Source organism: Linepithema humile, chromosome 5 (assembly GCF_040581485.1).
Source record: "Linepithema humile isolate Giens D197 chromosome 5, Lhum_UNIL_v1.0, whole genome shotgun sequence".
NCBI classification, from domain to species: domain Eukaryota; kingdom Metazoa; phylum Arthropoda; class Insecta; order Hymenoptera; family Formicidae; genus Linepithema; species Linepithema humile.
This window is the reverse complement of record NC_090132.1, coordinates 6,696,755-6,722,790: the sequence shown is the minus strand read 5'-3', so window position 1 is coordinate 6,722,790 and position 26,036 is coordinate 6,696,755. Positions and strand designations below refer to the sequence as shown.

At 36.6% G+C, this 26,036-nt stretch overlaps 2 protein-coding genes across 13 annotated transcripts in view; one reads left to right on the top strand and one right to left on the bottom strand.

Annotated features, from left to right (window-relative positions):
* Ccdc56 (Coiled-coil domain containing 56) overlaps positions 1 to 26,036 on the top strand; it is a 144,782-nt gene that overhangs the window by 40,222 nt on the left and 78,524 nt on the right. For all 4 annotated transcript variants that reach the window (XM_067356325.1, XM_067356327.1, XM_067356326.1 and 1 more), the window contains one exon: positions 20,502 to 20,539. The gene's annotated coding sequence lies outside the window, so the exon portion shown is untranslated. The remainder of the gene's footprint in view (positions 1 to 20,501; positions 20,540 to 26,036) is intronic.
* The window catches only part of Fife (regulating synaptic membrane exocytosis protein fife), a 158,744-nt gene that overhangs the window by 69,469 nt on the left and 63,239 nt on the right, over positions 1 to 26,036 (bottom strand). For 8 of the 9 annotated variants that reach the window (XR_010890512.1, XR_010890514.1, XR_010890513.1 and 5 more), the window contains exons 7-10: positions 21,384 to 21,546; positions 20,683 to 20,991; positions 18,130 to 18,331; positions 9,425 to 9,600 (exon numbers count right to left, since the gene is read on the bottom strand). Coding sequence is in view for 5 of the 9 variants with exons in the window: in XM_067356282.1 (XP_067212383.1) it covers positions 9,425 to 9,600; positions 18,130 to 18,331; positions 20,683 to 20,991; positions 21,384 to 21,546 (850 nt within the window). In the remaining 4 variants the exon portion in view is untranslated. The remainder of the gene's footprint in view (positions 1 to 9,424; positions 9,601 to 18,129; positions 18,332 to 20,682; positions 20,992 to 21,383; positions 21,547 to 26,036) is intronic. The other variant, XM_067356283.1, reaches the window with a different exon arrangement.

Genomic DNA, 26,036 nt, shown 5'->3' with positions numbered 1-26,036 from the left:
ATGAAAACGAACAAAAATATATGTGAAGATATGATGCGATGCAAAATAAGCAAAATTCTGAGATTAAATTTGAAAATAAAATTCGTGAAATATAAAAAAGTATGGAAAAAGCCTACATTGTTTTCCAAATCTGAATTGAAATATAAATTGAAGTATGCTCACTGGCCAAATAATAGACTGATATTATATAATGAAACGAAACAAATAAAAAACCAGAATGATGCAATGAGCAAATAGCTAACAAACAATTTTAGCAGAACCATGTTCGCGTTGCGAAAAGAAACAAGACTTCTCTTAATTGACACTGTCAGTTGTCGAACTGATTGCGTACTTAATACGATCTATCCGTTGTTTTACATACAGTGGTAAAATCGTTCGGTATCTTCTCGCGGAAACAAACTTACAACTTGTTAATTGAAACTGTCACTGTGATTTGCACAACGGTAGGAATTTCTGTTTAACGTAGAGATGCAGGTAAAAGAGGCGCGAGGCAATATCGAACTACAGTCGAGATTTTCGAGCGGCTCCTTTTTCATAATGCAGCCTGGCGATTTCTGCTCGGTGTAGCGTAAAGGCGATTTCGATACTGACCCCGATTGCACCTACTCGGTCTACCCGACACATTCACGGTCTCGAAAAGTTGACCCGACGATGATCCGCGGACATATTTGAGATAGGAATAGATTTATCGAAGCAGCGAAGTGATGTAGCTGAATTTTTAATCGCACGAAACGCGAGCACATTCTTCAGATGAGCAGAAAAGATATGAGAAGTATAGATAATACTTATTATGTTTTAAATAAGGAAGAGAGAAAAAGAGAACCTTAATATACTCCAATACAGAATGATATTCTCTTAAAGAGAATACTGTTATATCTTAAAAATTATTCTTTTCTAAACTAGACCTCTGTGAAGTTGGCCCCCCATTTTTCAAAATAAAAAAAAATGATTAGAGTTCTGGATGCCCCCCGAGGAGTTCTAGAGTTCTCAGACCATTTTAGAAAGAGTTCTGCCATTTAAAGTAAAGAAAACACCATTTGAAAAATGGGGGGGCTAACTTCACGGCGCCCCCCATTATGTAAAAAATCCAAATTTTTTTATAGTTCTGAGTAGATTTCAAATAGTTCTATAGTTCTAGATAAGATTCAAAAATAGTTCTGCTCGAAATACTACGTAAATTAAATTTGAAATTCTCGACTTAGAAAACGAAAAATAGCGAGAACTCGTTCAATTTTGATTTTAGCGTTTCGAGCCTTAAGGATAATCGTTAGAACTCGTGAGGGGCTATACAGAACTCTCAACAGAACTGCCGGTTACCGAGAAAAAAATTTTTTTCCTGTAGGACTTAAAAATTTTTCGAATCCGAACCTTCAACCATCGAGAACTTTTTTATTTCGCCTCTGAGCGCTTCGAGTGTTAATAATTATCGTTAGAACTCTTCGGGGGGCGTCCAGAACTCTCATCAGAACTGCCGGTTACCGAGAAAAAATTTTTATTAGAAATTTTTCGAATCCGAAACTTCAACCATCGAGAACTTTTTTATTTTACCTCTGAGCGTTACGAGTGTTAATAATTATCGTTAGAACTCTTCGGGGGGCGTCCAGAACTCTCATCAGAACTGCCGGTTACCGAGAAAAAATTTTTATTAGAAATTTTTCGAATCCGAAACTTCAACCATCGAGAACTTTTTTATTTTACCTCTGAGCGTTACGAGTGTTCATAATTATCGTTAGAACTCTTTGGGGGGCGCCCAGAACTCTCAACAGAACTGCCGGTTACCGAGAAAAAATTTTTTTTTCTGTAGGACTTAGAAATTTTTTGAATCCGAAACTTCAACCATTGAGAACTTTTTTATTTCGCCTCTGAGCGCTTCGAGTGTTAATAATTATCGTTAGAACTCTTCGGGGGGCGTCCAGAACTCTCATCAGAACTGCCGGTTACCGAGAAAAAATTTTAATAGAAATTTTTCGAATCCGAAACTTCAACCATCGAGAACTTTTTTATTTTACCTCTGAGCGTTACGAGTGTTAATAATTATCGTTAGAACTCTTCGGGGGGCGCCCAGAACTCTCAACAGAACTGCCGGTTACCGAGAAAAAATTTTTTTTTCTGTAGGACTTAGAAATTTTTTGAATCCGAAACTTCAACCATTGAGAACTTTTTTATTTCGCCTCTGAGCGCTTCGAGTGTTTATAATTATCGTTAGAACTCTTCGGGGGGCGTCCAGAACTCTCATCAGAACTGCCGGTTACCGAGAAAAAATTTTTATTAGAAATTTTTCGAATCCGAAACTTCAACCATCGAGAACTTTTTTATTTTACCTCTGAGCGTTACGAGTGTTCATAATTATCGTTAGAACTCTTTGGGGGGCGCCCAGAACTCTCAACAGAACTGCCGGTTACCGAGAAAAAATTTTTTTTCTGTAGGACTTAGAAATTTTTTGAATCCGAAACTTCAACAATCGAGAACTTTTTTATTTCGCCTCTGAGCGTTTCGAGTGTTAATAATTATCGTTAGAACTCTTTGGGGGGCGTTCAGAACTCTCAACAGAACTGCCGGTTACCGAGAAAAAATTTTTATTAGAAATTTTTCGAATCCGAAACTTCAACCATCGAGAACTTTTTTATTTTACTCTGAGCGTTACGAGTGTTAATAATTATCGTTAGAACTCTTCGGGGGCGTCCAGAACTCTCATCAGAACTGCCGGTTACCGAGAAAAAATTTTTTTTCTGTAGGACTTAGAAATTTTTTGAATCCGAAACTTCAACCATTGAGAACTTTTTTATTTCGCCTCTGAGCGCTTCGAGTGTTAATAATTATCGTTAGAACTCTTCGGGGGGCGTCCAGAACTCTCATCAGAACTGCCGGTTACCGAGAAAAAATTTTTATTAGAAATTTTTCGAATCCGAAACTTCAACCATCGAGAACTTTTTTATTTTACCTCTGAGCGTTACGAGTGTTAATAATTATCGTTAGAACTCTTCGGGGGGCGCCCAGAACTCTCAACAGAACTGCCGGTTACCGAGAAAAAATTTTTTTTTCTGTAGGACTTAAAAATTTTTCGAATCCGAAACTTCAACCATTGAGAACTTTTTTATTTCGCCTCTGAGCGCTTCGAGTGTTAATAATTATCGTTAGAACTCTTCGGGGGGCGTCCAGAACTCTCATCAGAACTGCCGGTTACCGAGAAAAAATTTTTATTAGAAATTTTTCGAATCCGAAACTTCAACCATCGAGAACTTTTTTATTTTACCTCTGAGCGTTACGAGTGTTAATAATTATCGTTAGAACTCTTCGGGGGGCGTCCAGAACTCTCATCAGAACTGCCGGTTACCGAGAAAAAATTTTTATTAGAAATTTTTCGAATCCGAAACTTCAACCATCGAGAACTTTTTTATTTTACCTCTGAGCGTTACGAGTGTTCATAATTATCGTTAGAACTCTTTGGGGGGCGCCCAGAACTCTCAACAGAACTGCCGGTTACCGAGAAAAAATTTTGTTTTCTGTAGGACTTAAAAATTTTTCGAATCCGAACCTTCAACCATCGAGAACTTTTTTATTTCACCTCTGAGCGTTACGAGTGTTCATAATTATCGTTAGAACTCTTTGGGGGGCGTCCAGAACTCTTATCAGAACTGCCGGTTACCGAAAAAAAATTTTTCTTGGTAACCGGCAGTTCTGATGAGAGTTCTGGACGCCCCGAAGAGTTCTAACGATAATTATGAACACTCGTAACGCTCAGAGGTGAAATAAAAAAGTTCTCGATGGTTGAAGTTTCGGATTCGAAAAATTTCTAAGTCCTACAGAAAAAAAATTTTTTCTTGGTAACCGGCAGTTCTGTTGAGAGTTCTGGACGCCCCAAAGAGTTCTAACGATAATTATGAACACTCGTAACGCTCAGAGGTGAAATAAAAAAGTTCTCAATGGTTGAAGTTTCGGATTCGAAAAATTTCTGTCTACAGTAAAAAATTTTTCTCGGTAACCGGCAGTTCTGATGAGAGTTCTGGACGCCCCCGAAGAGTTCTAACGATAATTATTAACACTCGTAAGCGCTCAGAGGCGAAATAAAAAAGTTCTCAATGGTTGAAGTTTCGGATTCGAAAAAATTTCTAAGTCTTACAGAAAAAAAAATTTTTTCTCGGTAACCGGCAGTTCTGATGAGAGTTCTGGACGCCCCCCGAAGAGTTCTAACGATAATTATGAACACTCGTAACGCTCAGAGGTGAAATAAAAAAGTTCTCAATGGTTGAAGTTTCGGATTCGAAAAATTTTTAAGTTTTACAGAAAAAAAATTTTTTCTTGGTAACCGGCAGTTCTGATGAGAGTTCTGGACGCCCCCCGAAGAGTTCTAACGATAATTATGAACACTCGAAGCGCTCAGAGGCGAAATAAAAAAGTTCTCAATGGTTGAAGGTTCGGATTCGAAAAATTTCTAAGTCCTACAGAAAACAAAATTTTTTCTCGGTAACCGGCAGTTCTGTTGAGAGTTCTGGGCGCCCCCCGAAGAGTTCTAACGATAATTATTAACACTCGTAACGCTCAGAGGTGAAATAAAAAAGTTCTTGATGGTTGAAGTTTCGGATTCGAAAAATTTCTAATAAAAATTTTTTCTCGGTAACCGGCAGTTCTGATGAGAGTTCTGGACGCCCCCCGAAGAGTTCTAACGATAATTATTAACACTCGTAACGCTCAGAGGTAAAATAAAAAAGTTCTCGATGGTTGAAGTTTCGGATTCGAAAAATTTCTAATAAAAATTTTTTCTCGGTAACCGGCAGTTCTGATGAGAGTTCTGGACGCCCCCCGAAGAGTTCTAACGATAATTATTAACACTCGAAGCGCTCAGAGGCGAAATAAAAAAGTTCTCAATGGTTGAAGTTTCGGATTCAAAAAATTTCTAAGTCCTACAGAAAAAAAATTTTTTCTCGGTAACCGGCAGTTCTGTTGAGAGTTCTGGGCGCCCCCCGAAGAGTTCTAACGATAATTATTAACACTCGTAACGCTCAGAGGTAAAATAAAAAAGTTCTCGATGGTTGAAGTTTCGGATTCGAAAAATTTCTATTAAAATTTTTTCTCGGTAACCGGCAGTTCTGATGAGAGTTCTGGACGCCCCCCGAAGAGTTCTAACGATAATTATTAACACTCGAAGCGCTCAGAGGCGAAATAAAAAAGTTCTCGATGGTTGAAGGTTCGGATTCGAAAAATTTTTAAGTCCTACAGGAAAAAAATTTTTTTCTCGGTAACCGGCAGTTCTGTTGAGAGTTCTGTATAGCCCCTCACGAGTTCTAACGATTATCCTTAAGGCTCGAAACGCTAAAATCAAAATTGAACGAGTTCTCGCTATTTTTCGTTTTCTAAGTCGAGAATTTCAAATTTAATTTACGTAGTATTTCGAGCAGAACTATTTTTGAATCTTATCTAGAACTATAGAACTATTTGAAATCTACTCAGAACTATAAAAAAATTTGGATTTTTTACATAATGGGGGGCGCCGTGAAGTTAGCCCCCCCATTTTTCAAATGGTGTTTTCTTTACTTTAAATGGCAGAACTCTTTCTAAAATGGTCTGAGAACTCTAGAACTCCTCGGGGGGCATCCAGAACTCTAATCATTTTTTTTTATTTTGAAAAATGGGGGGCCAACTTCACAGAGGTCTAAACTAGAAACTATGAGATAAGATAACATAAATTTCTATGTTTCTGCGCTGCATTTTTTAATAATAATAATAATAAGTCATTACATAATCTCTTTGCGTAAAAATTTTCCGTAAAAAAGAATGATAAATAAAACCTGTGGACAGACGCTTAAGGAAAACGTATTGTAGTACGTGTAAAGAGATTGTTTAATCGTATGTACTTTGAATGTACTGAGTCGGTTAAACTTTAAATGAAAAACACCGTGAAATACTAGGTGAACTTCGTTAGCGACTTGGCTGCAGCGAGCATGAATGTCGCGCGATTACTTAGCACGAAAAGCATTTGATTATCTTTCCGCTGTCGCGTTCTTCATTTTTCCATACGTTGATTATCACGGTGTATTTATTAGCGAGCGAATTAATCTCTTATGTTAAGTAAATTAAACACGGATAATATTAATACATTATAATTACAACAATACAGCAATGAAACTAATAAAAACTGGATTATATACTATATAATTTACACTTTAAATGTGACACATGAAAATTTATTTTACACTTTAATTTGCTTCGTAAAAGAATTAAATTGTGATGAAATTATGATATAAATTTATTTTATGCTAAAGATGTGATTTAATGATTAATACGCGAATTTATTACGTCGTTATATACTCGCAAATATATTCTTGATCGTATATTTTTTTTACCATGTAAATTTCCTTCAATTCACGAGCTAATGCGTAGACTATTTCTCCCCTATAGGCATAAATCAATTACGTGACCCACTAACAGCTTCAACAAACGACTCTTTGTGTAAACAACGTTATCCGCTGTCGTAGCGGATAAACTTGCACATCGTAAAATTACGTACAATTATTTTAGCACAAAAGACAATTGTTATTTTCACACCTGTGAACCTTTCATCTTCTTGTTCCTTTCTCTCTTTCTCTCTGCCCATTTCCATCTTCTCGTCTTTTTTACTCCTTTTCGCGCGCTGCTTGTTGCATCGCGGTTTATCGGCGAGATAGATGATGGCGTAATCTGCCTTCCGATCGACATTCCGTTAATGAACACGTAGATAGATCGCGATTCGCGTATAGCTCTCGTATGGCGTGTCGGGTCGCGATAACTGCCGCGGCTGCAATCAATATAGCGCCCGAGACCTACGCGGGGGAGTCGCCTCTGGGCGAGAAAAATGAAATGGTCCGTTTTTGCACTCGGTGACCCATAGAGTGACGAGGAAAATAGTGTGTCGAGCGGCCTGCCGATAAAATCTTCAGCAAACTTGAATCGTGTTGGAAGTGATCCAAGTGCTGCTTGCATATTTTTTAATTGTCGGCTCTCAGTTTTTTTTTTAATGCATCGTAACGACGCGTATAGCGCTGTGAAGTAGCTTCTAAAATTATTTGTTATCGATGTAATCAATTAACAATTATAATAATAAATAATAATACTAATAATTCAAGAACTTTGCAGATGTAAAATGTCTGCGTATCAACAAGTCAGAAATTTTAGAAATGCATACGGAATATTAAAATTATTATTATTATTTTAGAAGAATTAGAAATAATTTACATAAGATGTATAACTCTATATATTAATTGAATTAAATAAATTTTAAATAATTCTCTTTTGAAGATACGTATCTTCTGAAATTAATATAAATAAGTGAAATATAGTAATCACAAACTAGGTTCACTGTTAAATTACTATTTGAACTACTTTAAAAGACAATTACCTCTTAATTTTAATTAAATATGATGGGAAAATGGACGCTTTTATCAGAAAGCTTAAAAAAACTGGGTCAGCCGTAATAAAAAGATACTGCATCGTGACCGAACTAGTTACTCTCTCAGTTAATGATAATAAAATAATTCAACTAACAATATGCAGTAAAAATTATCTTTCCATATTTTATATATACATCCTACAACGAGCAATATTTAAATATTACGCTAGAGATCCGTTAAGGAGTAAAAATAAATATAAAAGAATTATAATTATTATAAATACTTAATTTACTTTACTAATTTGTCAAATCTTCAATCTTAATATTTCAAAATTAAATAGAAGATTTTTTAAACACTATTTTATATAATTATTTATTGAAAATTATTGTTTTTTTAAATGTAGGGTAATTTGATTTATTAGTGACTCAATTCAAGTTTTCTACCGTAATTATATTTGTTGTAGTTAGATTTCAAGAGTTGTAGCGAAGAAGATTATCGACTGAACGCGTTTACAAATGCCCTTCTTTTCTAAAAGGATAGATGTTCAGAACTGACATGAAATAAGAGGGATACAAAGCACACTTTAATCGAGATGCTCGTAGCTTGTAATCCGCGTAGAAAAAAGTACTTTGTTTTTTTTTTTATTCTCTTCAGATAACAAAATCTTTGAATGCACAATAAAAACTGGCTTCTGTACAAATAAACTTGTGTTTTTTTCGTACGATTCGATTATACATACTGAGAAAAATGGAAATGTTTGTTTTACAAATTGCAGAAAATGATCTTAACTCTTCCGAGTAAAAGTTTTTCGCGATACGCATGCATTTTAATGGCATATTATACGACAATTTTGTTTGCTAATTTCCTCTGCGAATAGTTGCTAGACTACATAAATACACAATATAAAATGTTTATAAATTATCATACGGCAACTATAAATTATGGATAAACGCTAACTTTAAGAATGAGTTTAAAAATTTTGCAAAAATTTTTAAGAAAGCACACAAAATCTTTGTGAATAACGTTGGGGACACTCGAGAAACACGCAAGATACTTTTTATCTCGCTACGTGAATACATCACGTTTGTGAAAATAGTCTTCTCGTTTATAGAGCGATGAAAGATTCCTTCGTAACGACGACCGTATCATCGATCCTAGTTATGTATTATGCCACTCCTCTATGCGGAAGAGCGATTCTGTTGAAAGCAGCTTGCGCGCGCAAACTGTGTGTGCAAACCGAGGCATAGGATGTTCGATCGTGCTCAAATCAGATATCACACAAGTCTAATTAACCCTTGAATGTCGTGTTATCCTAGACAAAGAGACGAACCGTTTCGTTTTCCCAAATTAATCGGTATTCGAATACGACACCTTGGGCAACTCGAGCGGGAGGAGGGTGGATTCCTCCGGTGACCTGCGAAATTAAATTCTCGATTCCTAATTAACAGGATTTCACTAGTGGCAGAACAAAAACCTCGGAGTTAACTGAAACCAATATTACCCGCGAAATTGAATCACCGTCCGGCAGGAGCACGAAGCTCGATCGATCAAACGCACTGTCTTTTCAGCTACCGTTTTTGCCTCCCCCCCTCCCCTCCTTCCCCCCGTAACGCTAACATTTGCACGCTTGTGAAATATTCCTGCGGTTTGCGGATTCGGTGTCCTTAATAAAGTATGAAGCCGCTCGACGAATAAACGACAAACAGACATTAAGGCTATTTGTAATCTTTACATTGCATAATCAAATGATAATAGAGATTATTTTTGAACGAAAAGGCAGGTGATCATATTTCACTTGTAGATGAATATGTGAAACGTCGATTCATGATTGATATTGGTATTTCTTCCACGTTTTTCACGCGATTACAGGAGAAATATGGATATGGAGAAATATGGAAGGATAATAGAAAATCAATAAAAAGGGCGTTAGGCAAGATAAAGTAATACGCCCAAAATTAAAGATCAATATATGTACATATACATTCTTCGGAAATGTTTCAATAGGTAGGCTTCAATAGATTAGTAGGTTTTAATAGATAGGTTTCCATAGTAAGGCTCACCAAGATCACTGTCGACGTCATGAATGACGATTTTGATGCCCTCCCCGTCGACCAGACTGCCCTGCCTAGGCAATTCTCGTTCCTCAGCCGCGACCCTGCTAACAACCGTCGGAGGGGCGGCTTTCACTGCTCCTGGTTGGGCCGATGTCAGTGCCCTTATCGCATTTATATCGGGTCTGAAATAACACATCAATGATTTATGATATTAGCAAAAGTTTTTCAATAAATAGCAATTTCTATAAACTTTATTTCAGAAAAAGATTTGCAGCGACATATAATTAATTGATATATTTGGTTCAAATAATTAAAATGGACAAAATGGTTAAAACGTTGTTAAAGTAAAGCATGAGAAATAGCGTTAAATTTCCATGGATTTGTTTAATTTTGCGATATTATTTTATTTACTACAAAATTTCGAGTATTTAATATTTAAAATTATTTTATTTTGAAAAGCTCTTTCGCGGGAACAATGCCACAAACAACATTTGTTGTTAATAACGGCTGATTTTGTCGACGCTTAAAAACTATTTCACGAACCGCTAAATATTCTTATTAAATGCGGATATAAGCCGATTTAAGGATCTGATTATAACCATTATGCGGATTAGACGGATTTAAACTATTACGGATTAAGCAGCAAGATTGAAATTGATTTGCCTACGTCATAACAACTTTTGTAATTGCGAAACTATTTCGGTATAGTCAAAAACATATTTAATAATTGTAACCAGTGCTTGGGGCAAAGGTCGAAAAATATTACAGCCAATATCGACTTTCTTGAAGTTGCGATAATAAACCGCCGAGAAATATTGTTTTATTTCGTAAACATCAGTATGAACCATCAATATGTTGACTTAAAATAAACTTTTATTAGCCGTACGTTCCTACGATATTAAAATATGCTCGCCATAACTTATTCATATTTTTGTTACTTTATTATTATTTAGATTTTTGCTTTTTTTGCTTTGATGTAATATTTAAAATTTTAAATAAACTGAAAGCAATAAAACAAAATGAGTTGAAAAAAATAAAAAAATTTAGTAGCAAATAAAAAGGTATACTGAGCTTCAGATTTAATTTAAGCATATGCAGCATTTTTTTATATATATTTTACTATAATATATATTTCAGCATCCATCACCACACTCAAATTATTCTTCTGCAAAAAAATTTTCCGTACACAAACATAAAAAAAAATTAAGTTTTGTAATTTGTTGTTTTAATTTATCAAGCAATTTAACTTTTAACATGAATCAAACCTCCAGTGACTTCTTAAATTAAATTTTCCTTACAATCTACTGGCGAAGAGAATACGAAAAATATAATCTTGTTACTGATGTTTATACGAAATAAAAACAAACGGTGAAATATTAAAACGGCAATTGCGATAAATTTTTTCTTCGCACGAAGCACCGTGTTGGGCAAGCAATAAATTTATCGACCCACGCAATGCGATACCATGGACACAAATTACCACCTTAATTCCGAGCTGTAAAGGCTAAGAAAGCTTACATTCGAGGTTTATAAAGCTCCAGCTACTGAACCACTTCACTCCGCGTAAAAACTTGTCGGTAGCTTTGTGTCGGATTTTAGCGGAATATTTAGCACTAAATGTGGGAGTCTGATCTCAACTTGAGATAATATTTGTTGTAATCTTTGACATAAGACATAAAATTTAGAATAGAACAATTAAATCTAAATCCGTTTCTCAAAGACGATATCTTTGCGATTTTTTCTCATCTTCCAAAAGTAGTAATAATTTTTTCTTATTATTAAATATTCTAATAACTTTTAATTAGAATATTATTTTACGCTCTGACAATACAACATAAAGTTGTGTTAGATATTTCATCGGGTTTTTCTGATAATAATGTTTCTTTTATACTTAAGAAATTCTGTTCTTTGAAAATAAAATAAAAATAAAGCATTCAACGTTAAATGTAAAGTATGAATATGGTTTTTGATGTGTAAACGTGTCAAGAAAAACGCGCTTTGAAAATATCGGTACACTAGTAGTTCAGCGTATATAAGAGTCTTTCGGTGTGTATGTATCGAAAGTTGCCGGCATAATTGTGCAAAAAGTTTTCTGTGAGGAAGAAAGAGGAAAAACTGGAGCGATAGTTACGATAAAAGCATCTGTTACAAACTAACGGTGAAGAATGCCTGTGGAGCTCAGTTTTCACGGTTAATCCTTTGGTGAACAGGGTGAATAGAAAATAAAAAGTTGCAAGATTAAAATTTGTGTAGAGTTTCCGCACACTCTCGTTGGAAGCATTCCAAAAAATATACCAAGTATTGACGACATTTTAATTGGAATTGCATTTCGGCCATAAATTTAAAACTCGTGAAGCTTTTCGAAGTATCTTAGGAAATATCGTACAATATAGTATGCATGTTGAATATAAGATTCTCGTTAAAGTCGGTTGAAAATTGAGAAGTTGTGTTGTGAAATCTATTTATATCGCAAGGCGACTTAACGGCCTTTTTAGCGGGAATTTCTTCGAAATTTACTTTGTCGCGAAATCGTGACCGCGCAACTCACAGAGTCGCTTTTGTAAAGAAGTTGATTACAAGTTCGGGACGTCTTTTTCGACGCTCGCTCAGAAACTACGAGAAGCAGCTTCAGGAATAAAGTACGAAGGTACGGAGTCGGTATCGCGTTTCCGTCGTTCTACTTCTAACCCGGAAAGTTATCGTGTCTCTTTGCGCAATAAATGGAAATTCATAAGTCAGTTGCGAGTCGGTTACAATGATTGTGTGTGGTGGTTCCATGCTACACTGAACGCGGACCGATATCTTGGCGTGCGTGATGTTCGTGCAACTACTTCGTCCTTCGTTTTCTTTGTAAGTTGAAACTTGCAATTCTACAGATGCGACCGAAGTAGCGCGTGCCCCGCAGCACAGAGCTTATCTCGCATTTTATACGTAATGTAGGAAAAATTGTCTTTGTAAGAGAAAAGGAGAAAGCGATACGATACCTAGGCAAGCGACTCAAACGAGTCGTGCAACTTTTAACGAGTCCCTCAAAAGCATTTCCGTTTCTTTCGAGATAATTCTGCGATTGCAGTGTTTGTTATGCAATTGTTTTTGTAAGAATGGATATAAGAGAAGTGTTATATGTACACAAGAAAATGTTGGCACAATTTTTTGTATTCCTAATCGTAGCTCTTTTAGATTTATCATAATATATTATATTGTAGTTATATTGCGAAGAGAATTAATAGCGATACTGAAAGGTTTCCTTTCCTCGTCTCGCGTCTCACCTGATTGCGTGTATTTAATCATGCAAGTTCGCAACGTGATATTAACAAGAAGCGATTTCGATTGCCAGCGTTCGACCTTTCAAACGTGAATCTGAAATGTCGATTCGACGAAGTCGTATCTTGCGTAAACACATGAGCATGTGAGCGACGTTTATTTCGGTGAAAATAAAAATACAACAGCCGCCGGCGAAACCCTTTTGCGTTGCGTCTCAACGCGGATCGAGATTGAAAAATAGCAAACTATCCCATATCTGATTTTCTTCCAATCCTCAGTATTTCGTCGATGGAACAGAAAGTACGTTTTATATAAAGTCGCGTGCAAATCTGTGGGATTTCGTCGTTTTGTCAGTTTAGAATTTTCCTTTGACTCTTTTCTTTTTTCATTTGATACGAATTTTCTCCTTCGTTTCATAAATATGTTTTTTCTTCATCTGCAGAGATGTCACTTCAGAATTACTTTAAATTACTATTAAAATTCATGACTTTGCGTTTTAAATTATATCTGTGAATTTTATTAAATTTCTTTTTTTTTATTTCCTGATAAAAAGTCGTATTGCATGTGGATCAAATTCTACAATCAAATACAATGGAATGTCACATGTCTTCTCTCTCTCTTTCTCTTTCTCTTTGCCTCTCTCTCTCTCTTTCGGTTTTGTGCAAGGGTTGACCGGGACTAGATGGAAATTTACAAGATCATATCCCTTTATGAGATTCTTCCCATTCTTTTCATCGCAGATCATAGCCACTCTTTGAAGGAGAATCGCTTAATTGCGCAGTGCCATCACGAACTCAGGCGGAATAAAAGCTTTGCCTGGCCGTTTCGCTGAATAAGAATAAGCTGCGCGGTCATATCGATTAGCGCATACTCGGCCGGAAAGTTCACGGAAAGATAGAGTTCTGCTTTACTCGCATGTTTAGCGATATTTTCTTATTGAGTTCTCATTTAAAAGTTGAACACGCAAATAAAGCGTGGGAAGCATAACATATTGTTACGTATCAACGCATAACATATCGTTACTCTATCAACATATTTGTTCTTAAAAGATAAAATCATTAATTCCTGCACGTTGGATATTTTTTTTATATTAAGTATTTTTCATAACATTAACATTTTCGTTTCTAATTTATGAAACTATTTGAAGCGTATAAAGAGATACGTTAATATGTTATGCATTTATTGTTGCATAAACAAACAATATAAATTTCATCGTCGAGCTAGAATTAAGAAAATTCCGCGAAACTGCGATAAATTTCAGACCCGTGCGTCTACGCTATTGTTATTAGTACTTTAGTTACTGCAAAAACTTGAGTTGGGAGGATGAGCACAGAGCAGAATAACGAAACGCGATAATTACGTTAAATCGCAGTTCCGTAAGTAAATTGGAATTAAAAAGTTTCGAGATTAAAAAAATTATGTTGCGGCCGAAACTACGAAATATAATAATTGGTCAGATGGTTAAATAGATGAAAATTAAAACTTTTTTTGCTATTTTTGTAAGTTTTGTTTGAAAAGGGAAAAAAAGCATGACGTAAGCTATTTGTGGAAATAAACTCTTTCTGGAAATAAGTACCTCTACAAGATTATTCGTAATTTACTTATATTGTTAAAAAATGTTAAAAAATATTGTTTAAAAAATGTTTTTCTTCAAGTTTTGGTGTTTGACAAAATATTATATTTTTTAACTAAATAAACTTGTTTTAACATGTTTATTTAAAAAAAAATAATTATAATGATAAATTAATTATGAAAATATTCAACATTTCTTCGTGTACTATTATCCATGTTGGATTAAAATTGAAATATAAAATTACATTGAATTTTTATTTTAAAGTACAATTTATCTTAACATAATTTTAAGTAACTTGTATGTCAAGAATGTAAATCTTCGTTGTGCAAACGACGCAAGTGCTTTTACTATAGAATGAAAATTTTTAAAGTAAAAGCAAGACTAGAGATGTACATAAGATAGGTTGAAAATTTTCCCGACACCGACGAAAAGTGTGCCAGTCAAGACGTGCGATATTCAGCGGAATTACCGGGTCGATTTACCCTGATTTCCGGCGGTCTACCGAGATGACGATACCTAGGTCGTGGTTGGCGCGGTGTACGGCCGCTTGATGCAAGCATTCGAAGCACGATCAAATTTCGATGCGGTGCAACAAGGTCGTATTAAAGCGCAAGTGCGCTTATACTCCGTGCAACGTGATGTTCCGCCGATATAAGCCAGAAGGAAAATTGTGCGATTGTTTTAATTCTAGCAGCAGCTGTTCTCGTGCTTTCTGATTTAGCAATCCGCCGTGTCGCTTTGAAATTGAGGTCGACGAATGGTGCCGCTTTAAGATAGTGCACATTGATTGTGATAAATAATCGACGATCCTCTTCGAAAGTATAAAAACGGGCTGGTATTTTGGAAGACTTCGTATATATGCTTCGTTTAGCAGATTGAATTACGAGAGCTATGTTCAGTACATTCCTTGCAAATTTAATGATCTATCGCATTTTGTAAATAGCTGAAGTTATCTGTCGCGACAGATGTAACATCTAAATTGCAAAATATAATTTTTGAGAGGGAAGATAACCAAAAATAAGTTGCAAATTGCAGAAATCATAAACATAATTTTTCGCGTTACAGAGATTGCTTGAGAAAATAACACTAAGCTTGCGATATTAATTGTTAAGAAGTTTACTTATTATTATACGAGGATCAAAAGTTTCGGAATGAAACAGAGAAACGATTTATATCTTTTTAAAATTATTATTTTTTAATTTTTTAATGTCAATGCACTTAAACTAACAATGTTTCAAAGCTATTACAATATTATTACAAAACTTGTCAAGATCTGCAAAATATTGCTTTTTTCACTTTTTCTAGCAAAAATCTCTCCAAAAAAGAGTTTTTTTATCTGTTGAAATAGATGGAAGTCTGACAGTGTTAAATCAGGCGTGAATGTGACAAATCTTCAATTTGTCCATTTTTTCCATCGAAACAACACTTGTATGGGGACGCAGATTGTATTGATGGATCATTTTGCTAAACCTGGCTTTTTTTTACAAATATTTTTGTGCAGCGAGTTCAAAAGGTTAACGTAGTACTTTCCCGTTATTGCGCCTTTCGAAAAGTAATCTATCAAATCTCTTTCGTATTCTAGAAAGTCGTTGGCGTCGATTTACCTTTCCAGTCGATAAAATCACTTTGTTTGCTGCCAAAGAACCATTATATGTCCGTTCTTTTTATTGTTATTTTGTTTCTGGTGTATAATGGTAAAGCCAAATTTTATTTGTGGTTATAAATGGCACAAAGTCGGTTGTACTCTTTTTAAAACAGTTCACTTTTGCGAACAAAATACTTTTGCACAATTTGAATGTGTTTTCGATCAATTTTTAGCAAACGCGGAATTCAATTTCTATGCATTATTTTTGTTTGATATCTCTAAAATGTAACTTAAATGTGAAAAATTGAAAGTTTTAGTTTTTAATAGCATCTGGCCGCATGAGATAATAGTGATTATGCTATCTAGGTGATTTATAATGCTGACTGATGGCCCTAGCTCGTCATTTTCTTTGAGCTTTTTCACTCAACCAGAAGCAAGACGATGAAGGCGAAGGAGCTCGAAGGTTAAGCCAATTTTGACAAGGATAATACATCACGTAACGCGCGACCCTCTTGCCAAATATCTCTGGCTTTTATAATAAGCGTAATAGCTTCTGAAGATTGCCTTCGATGTTGGACTTTTCGTATACACAAAGTAGTCAGGGAATGCAAATTTTTACTGTCAATGAACCTGTCTAAGGTTTGGGTTGTCAATCACTGATACAAAAAAAATCGCATCCTATTAGGATTAGAGTGACAGTATGGGCTTAGATGATAAAAAGTGAAAGCAACGAACGATCAATATTGAAATATTGATTTTCAAGCTACGTTATTTATTCAAAGTATTCCTCAGAGAAAAATGTACAAATAACAGAAATAGAAGAACGTTATTATCATTTGAGAAAAATTTTGATTTAAATTGACATTAATGTTACGCATGATATTATTTTTCAGTTTATGTTAAACGTACAATATATACTTTTGCTATTTATTCTAAATACTGTATCACAAATGCAAGCTTCTCGAATAGTTAATATCACAAGCTTACCGTACTGTATTTTCGAGCGGTTTCTATATAGCGTGGAAAATTAAGCTCTCTGAAATTGTAACAGTTCCGAACTCGACTTTGGCGAGAACCGCAGATGCTCGCACGAGTAAACACATGCACATTTGAACGAAAAGTAGGAGAGGTGGAAGAGAGGTATTAATTATTTCTCCAGTAGTAAACTCCGCTGTTTGCGATACACTCGACTTCTTGCTTGCAATATACGTGTATTTGCTACTCATAACGTGACGTTCCGCCGTAAAAACGGAATAATCATAGGCAGATCGAGATGTGAAGAGTGGTGGAAAGCGCGGACGAGAAAATCGATTCTCATTTTCGCCAAGCCGATGGTTACGAAAAGGTGTTCGTTCGCTTCTATATACAGAAATTTTCATCGACGCGAATCGATACTCGTGCTAAAAAAGGAAGCCTGGAACACGTTGCTTAAAGCTAAATTTAGGCATGAAAATTTTCCTTCTCTCGGTCTACATTATTAACAAGATTACGATTTAAAAGACAAAAGTTCAAGTTGGTTTACTCACTTCAAACTATCGGTAAACGAGTTTTAATGATATGCAAATACTAGACGATGATTACGCTGTTTTTTCTATGAAAGTAGATCACTCGCGCAATAAGCAATATTTTATTTCTCAACGCATTTCACCAGTTGATATATGATTTTACATTTTGCGTCAAAATTAAAAATCAACAATTTAAACACTTTGAAGGTATCCTTAATTTTCTCAAGTTTTAAAAAGTAGACATAATATTAAATGGAAGTTTATTTTAACCACAAATTCCCTAAAAAATTGTTCGCGTTCATTAATCTTTTATTAAAAAATTGTTGTTGAACAGGAAAAACTTAATCCTCGAAAAAGAAAAAAATAAGTCTTTTTTTATGGCGCCGACAAGGGCAAAAGTTAAGACAAGTTAAATTACTTTTTGGAACCTGGGATGACATATCTATCTTGGATGTCAAAACTCCGGTGTTATGAGAGAAGTCGGAACACCGACAAATACAATATATTCGGATGTTTGAAATTAAAGTCCAGAATTAAAGTTAGTCGATTTACGTAAGAAATGGCAGCGCGTAATTCACATCGTAAGAAAAAGTCGAATTAAATATAAAACTTACAAGTATTTTTTTCTAATGAACGGAAACAACTATTCTGAAACAATTATCATTAAACTAATAGGAAAGAAATATGTTTATATATTAATATTAATTAATGTTGTAAGAGAGAACTTTTGCATAATACCTTGAGATAATTACAAAGTTACAAGTTTATAACGGCGGTAACTTACAATTGAGAGCCTCTTCGTCGATTGCGTCTTTCCTCGTCGGGTATGAGAACGGGTTGGGGCACAGGCGGTGTCACCACAGGTGCGGATGACGAGTCCAGCTTAATCATTTTCTCATCGTCGGCCGCAACCTCGTAGGGCATCGGTTTTACGGCGCGGAAGGAAGACCTGCGCGTTACGGGTCGCTCTTCAGGTTCTCGAGCGCCTACGAAGAAGCAGACGACCAACGTTTTTAGGCCGATTACCCTCGAAATATTTAATGTGACTTGTTATTACGACGAGCAAATCGCCTTAAGTGACGATGTCATTACTGTTAGATATAATAAAAGTAGAATCAGAATAAAAGCTCGGATGTAGTAAAATGCTTTGATAAAAAAAATATATTTAAATCAATTTTATTTAGACGCGTTATAATTTTATATAATTCAGAATTAATAATATATGTGGAAAATTATATTTATGCCAGAATATTGAAATATACACGACAGTTTTTTGATGAAGGTTCTAAAAGTGTTGAACATATTCAAAAGGAATAAAATGGTCATACACTTGAACATCGAAGTACAATGCGGGTCAAGTGCCAATGTTGTTTCTTTTATAACACAGGAAATGGAGTGTGCAGTCCGTGACCGGAGCATAGAGAAACGAACATGGGTTACATTGCGATACGGGCGTTGAAACGTAGCATACTTTGCTTCACTGCAGATATCAAAGTTAAAACACTAATTGAATTAGAATCGATTCATATAATAACAATCGAGTAATTAACACGACAGTTTATTTTCTTGTGCAATTATTGAACCTTCTTTCTCTTTTTTTCTATAAAAAATCTTTTTACGTGGTCTCTCAATTTATACAGAATTTGAAACTGCTGGTCAAGGTCTTACTTCATTTAATATTGCCTTATATTATATGTAAAATATTGGTGTCTTACTGACAAAACTAGCGTCGCGCCGAAAGAATACCTATAAAACATTATGTTCGACAAAATGGAGATTTGAAAAGCAGTCAGAAAGAGTCGATCGACGCGTAGTGAATACAGGCAGCTTTGAAACCGCGTTACGTTCGTACTCTTCTCCGTGATGCATCGGGAAATAGTTTCCATGGGAAATTCGCTGCAAGTTCTCTGTGTGTACGACCTTTCGATAGAGATCGAGAGAGAAAGAGAGAGGGGGAGAGGAGAGAGAGGGAGAGAGAGAGAAAGGGAGAGAAAAGTTGAATTTCTATGTCGAGTTGGTGCTTGTTTGGTACTTCCGATCACGCATACACACTGGCAATATATGTGCGCGTAGTATTAAAGTTACACAGTCATAGAAATGGATCTCAGGATTCGCGACACATGTCCAACAGACGACACGACTGAATTCAATGCATGAAAATGGAGATTCTGAAACTAGTTTCGCGCGGTTGCTATTTATAGCCGGTTCCTGTGGGAAATTTTATCTCCGAAATTGTATCCTTGACTACTAGTTACCAACAATTCGATGACGTATTACAGAAAATTTTTGTAAAGCGGTTTTATTGTACGCAAGCTTATTGTATAATAATGCATTCTGAAACGGAATAACTTGGAATTCTCCTTCCAAATACGATCATGTAGTTAATTGAAGCGGAAGTTGTCGCTCGAAAACACTGTAGTTGAGGAAACTCTGTATTATATATTATATTATATATTATATTATATAAACTAACGTACATACTTCGCGGTGGAAAAGGTCGAGCAAGAGGAACGAAGTCGCACTGTTGTGCGGCCGAAATATGCTTAGCGAAAATCGGCTTACTTATTTCCACGGAGTTGCTTGCTTTTGATGAAACACTGGACAGGATGCATTCGCATTCTGGAGCACATTGTAGTCACGGAACAAAGGAAACTACGAACTGGACGAACAATACACGGAGCAAAGCTGGTGTTACTGTTCGACGAGGTCTATTTGATTATCCTCGCTAGCAATCTTTCCCACCCTTAGGGTCCTTTAGAGTGTAATCATCTCTAACTTGCCGCGGACATCGTTGCGATAACTCGTAAACGCGCAATTCGGTGGAGAAATCAGAGCACGTGTTGCCAGTTTGCTACCGTTACCGGAGGGAAGTGAGGGAGAAGTTGGAAATTTCAGCGCCTTTGGATCGACGTTTGCTAAAGTTTCGGCAACAGCCCCAGAGGCCAAAGATATAGTTTCGTTAGAGAAATTACACGACGGAATTATGCGACACAACCACGATTGTCTATAAATATTTTCTGCTTTTTCTTAGAAAAATCTTTGATTGCGATGAGTTAAGAAATAATTCCAATATTTTTCGAAATAAAAATATGTGATAGAAAGAAAGAAATTTGGATATACTTTGAATATAATTTGAATGTATTTTGTATGTTACAGATACTTGTGAACAACTCCGTCACTGCGCATCGTGATGAGTAAGTTTAATTTCTTTTATTTTTTAATATTATTTAGATAATAGAATAAAAAAATATGTACACGCGTTGTAAGATTAAGTTAAAACCGCGAACTTTCGAAACCAATTTCTTATCCATTGCAATAAAGTTTCCTCTCAACGCACCTTGTGCTGAGATGGAGGCTCTTTGCTGGGCAGCAGCAATGGCCATTGCGTTGAGGCCACTGCTTCCGGGGGCGGCGTAAACGTCATAGGCAGATGCTCGTCTCGGTAACTGGACCGGAAGTCCTAGACCGGTATCAGGATGTGTGGGCTGTGCGCCACCGCCACCCATCGCGGCTGCCGTTTTGATTTCATCGTCGTAGGACCTTTGCCTTGTCACGCGAGATTTACGGCGAATCGTGCCGCCTCCACGGCGAGCACGACGCCGACGTTCCTCTTCGTCATCCAAATCGCCAGTTTCTTGCTCGATTACTTTATCAAAAGAATTGAGAAATATTTTGATTCAACAGTAAATTAAAGCAAAATACGTTACAATCTAACACTATAATTAATTTCGAACAAAATTTTTGTCTCGAAATTTCTTCCATTTGATTGTGTAATATAAACGAACAATTAATTATAAATAATCTATCAAGACAGTCAAATTGTTGAATTTAAAGAAAACGGAAATTTTCTATACTAAATTTATTATACACTCGAGTTTTCTTTATTTTAAAAATGTGAAATTTATTGTCATTATAAATATTTATCTAATTCGATCGTAACGTGGTCTCGTCGCGATCGTAACGTGAAGCGAGGTGTCTACATTGTGGCGCGGAGAAGCAACAGATAACTCACATATTAGCAAGTAAAACGATCCTTACCGCCCGTCTGAGCCGGCATGACGACCCTCTGAGGGCTAGTCGCTCTTCCCCTGTCGGCGGCCTGATGGCGATCGGGCGAGCCGCCTCTTGACTTGCTCTTCCTGTCCAGATCGCGTTCCCATCTGAGCTCCTCTCTCTGGCGCTCTCCTGCAACCTTTCGAAACTACAACATTACACAAAGATTAGGACGCCATGCGGAAGACGTCACCACATGTAGGCCGTGAGTGAGAGCGGGGAAGAAGTCACAACGTCCCCAACAACACGGCAAGGGCGGGCGAGGAATGCAAGTGTGAGATTAGGCAGCACAGTCTGACACCTAGAAGCTGACGATTAGATCGACGCACAGAGATCAGCTGTAACTCTAGGGACTTATGATTTGCATGATTGAGCAAAACTACATATCGTATTCGATTGAATTGAATTGTTCGAATGAAACTATTAATTCTTCTATGGAGAGTTGTTCTATGCGCCGCGGGCTATCAAATACGTTATCAATTTACGAGCGCTAAAGAATTATAAAAGAGAAAGAGAAAGAGAGGGGGAGAGAAAGAGAAAGATAAAGAAAGCAAATGCACATTTATTTCTACTCTGTTTTAATTAAATTAATCAATACATTTGTAAATATCATATTCAAAAGCTTAAAAAAAATTGATAACTAGTTACATCACGTTAAATTGTTTAGTGCACAAACTTATGGATTAGAATCAAATATTGTTTGAAGAACTGGCAGTTTATTTTTACAAACGAAACATTGTATCGTACTTTAACATGATGTCGATTCTATATACATCCATAAATTTTACAAAGCTAAAACAGACTTCGTGCCACTCGCAAATTGCGAGAAAGACATTTCGCGTGATACACTTGAAAGTTCTGAAGTTGGTGTAAACTGCTTGTTGAAAATTAATAGCGTCCCCGACACTTGCGGATAATAGGGAGGGGTAGACCGCGCGAACACGACCGAGTGTTCGCGATAATAATGAAATGGCCGCGTCCGAAAATTAACTTCGTCCGAGTTTCGTCACGGCATCCCGTCGCGTGGCATAATTACACGCCGGGAACAATTAAAGCGAGCGAGGTGCGAGACAAGGCACGCGTACGCTCCGCCGTCGAGCAAAGTTCGAGAGGGTTTCGGCATTAAAGCTCCATTAGGGTCAGGATCCGGAGGCAACGGACGCCGTGCGATGCCGCGCACGTCTTTCTCGCTCACCGCGACGAATTCCCGACGGGTGGATGCGCCAGCGATTCCGTTTGCGTGCACCTGTCGCGCGCATAAATATTCACGGTGATGCAGCGCGCGAGCGTGCACCTGGGAAACGTCATTTTAACACGCCCGACGACGAGCGCGTCAAGATGCCATCGTTTCTCTCCCACACGTCGCGATAATCTCCTCTCGACGAAACCGCGTTACAGCCGTACTTTGTGAGTCCGTGCGACGAAACTGGGTCGCCGTTCACGTTTACGACATAACATGCGCCGCAGCACATATCGGCGATTTTCAGAGTGCGAGGCGCGTGCGAGACGCGGAGGATGCATCGGATACTGTGCACGTTGCGCATCACTCAGGATGCTCAGCCAGCGGTAAATTATCCAATAGGCGTAGCCAGCGCGTCTAAGTGCATGTAGGTAGCTGAGAAAGCCAGTGCCGTTATGCAGAGCGCCTCGAAAACGCAAACGCAAGTTTCAAGTTTAATCTGAATAGCGTATCCGCAATTGCACAAGACATTGAAAAATCGCATGACAATTTAAAAGTTGTTGAAGAATCGAAGATTCAATTAAAGCCGCATTCATTCATTTAAATACAAATATTACATATGAATTAAATATAACACAAAAGTGGAATCTTTTCGATCAAATATGAATAGCGAAAACACATTCAGTATAAATAACATTTAGAATTTGCCCGGCACATTTAAAATTAATTTGATTAAACCAACCGTGGCGACCGGATTTTAATTGCGAGATTATTTTTAGCGTCTTTGTTGGTCGTTAATTATTTTTGCGTCATCCTTTAAACATCACGATTGCATTTCCGTAATTTTACCGGTTGCACAACAGTCATTCCATTCCATCCATCATGCGGCCGCGTTAGCTCGCTAAAAACCAGTAGCCGTGACGTGCGAATGGCACCAAAGTGGATTGAATCTTGAGATGGAAAAAGCGCCAACGATAATTACCACGTGGAAGATAAACGTCCTGCCCTAAGCGAGGCGTATCGCGAAAGGTTGGCGCGCGAGGGCGAGCGATAAACTTTAGAATTAGCGTTTGTCCTCGTAAATTCAAGACGCCACTTCTCGGATTTGTGCGCGCCTACGCGTGCGTAAATGCTCGTAGGACGTATTTCATTACGTCAGAACTCCGACAAATCGGATTTACTATTTTAAGTCCGCTTTTTCATGCTTTTTGTATCAAATGTCAAATGAATGATTCGTCGAATGAAAATGACACATGCCGGCCGGTGAAAGAAATTAGACGTAACTTTGTAGATTTATATTTAAAAGAATGTAATAACAATTTGATATCGCGAGAAATAGTCCGCGGAAAGCAGAACGAAAAATTTGAATAGTAATACATAGTTACAAATTTGATTGAATAACAGGAAAACATTTTATAGTTTGATTTTGTCGTTGCAACAATTATTCGGAAAACACAATAACCGGTTGTGAAAACAAAGCTGCGCAGAAAAATTTTGAAAATATATAACAATGGACGGATTTGTTGAACAAAAATTGAAACAAGCAGAACAAAAATAAACATGGTGGAATTTTATGCAAATGCAAGAATTGCGATATTGCAAAAGCTCTAATTTAAATTTTTTCGGCGTAATAAATAGTTGCGTCCGATATATATATACGACTGCAAAGATTTTCTATCCTTTTACTTCTGCCGATATGCTCCTCTCTCTCATTTCAATTTCACTCCACTTTCTTTCGTTTCCGCAGTCGTTTCCGCTTGCGCTCGCGTCTCCGATTATTCTGCTAAACGATAAAAACGACTGTCGATAAATTCCCGAGATGAGGTGCCTACTGGTACCACAAAGTTGTCGGTTCATAATAATGTAAGTTTCAGCCCTTAGGGAGTTGTATGTATGGCAATCAATAACTGAAGCTTCAATAAATTTAAAGATATTGACTTGTGTAAATGTCACGTCTTATAAATGAAGTAAGTCGGAGAATATGGAATGTGGGAAATACAGCAATAAAGAACCATCCTCGAGAAATTCTTGAATAATATATTCATAATAAAATTTTAACAAGCAAAATAAGATTGTCAGGATATTTTATTCATATATTTAAATCTTTTATAATATTTTATATGAATAACTAACGAGTATTATTGTCCAGGACTATTTCACGCTATGAAAATAAATCGATAAATCGGCTCCTGAGGCCATCCTCTAAGATCGTAAAACTCATGTGCGCTCTTTATTACAGTGCATTTCCTTCCGGGTTCTCGAAGTTCGTGTCTACGACTGCTACGAGACTGCGTGATAATTGCACGTTCGACAGTTGTCTGTCTGAGTGTCGAGTAATGAGAAGTCTAGTTGCACACACGTTCACCGTATGCGTCGATGTATATTAGTTTCCGAGGCATAAGTGCGTGGGTGCTCCGTTTTCGCGACAAGTGCACATGACCCATGAGCAATGAGATCTCGTTGAGAGTAGTCGAGCTCCGCATCAAGCCCGACATCAACGGAAGCGCATCTCATAACGGAAGCATTAAAGCCGTAAGTGACGAGGACACGGTCGTCGATTTGATCGTTCGAACAATTTTATGATTTCTCATAAGTCACCGTAGATTAATCCGAATAATAAAAGGTATGATAAATAAATCGGTTGATTCAGGCATTTACATTTATTATCATACTTTTACAATCTTTTGCAATTATACTTTGCGGGAAGTGATATAATTTCCATCTTGGGATGATATTTACAAGTTCAAAAACATTCATTGAAGTTAAAATAGTTCAGCATTTAACTTGTTTGATTATCAATTTACCAAGTACATTCTGAGAAATGAATATTATAATAACTTCGCTGGAAGTTGGCGCGAGGTGCGATGTCAATTTTTCCGCACAATTTTCATGCAAATACTATCATCAAGATTGAGATTACAATAAAAGTCAATCCATTACGTAAGCAGCGATGTTTTAAAAAATACGAAAAAAAGATAAAAACTACAAAAACTGTATTTGAGATAGCATAATATTTTCGTCCTTGTACAATCGCCGACTTTACGCCATTACTCGCAATGGAATAATTCGAGATTTCTCTCTCGGCGGACGACTTGCACTTTGTTGCATAATACAGTGACGTCCAAAGAATCATGACGAGTAGCATGAAGTATACATTTGAAATAATAGCAAAGTGTAGCTTAAAGCGTTCAAGCGGACACTGAAAACATGGTATGCGTTGACTCGACAGCGCTAATTCAGCATTCCTAATTTCAAACATAGCGTACAAATTTTTTTTGCTTAACAATATACTGTTAGAATGTTGGATTATACATCTCGCTGGGGAAAGGGAGTTTCGTGCGATAGCAAATCATGAGTAACATCGAAAGCCAGTCAAACGATACGATGCGCACGTAAAGCGTGATTCTTATTTTAACAATTTTAAAAATTATACTTTTGTCTGTGTTAAACTTTATCGC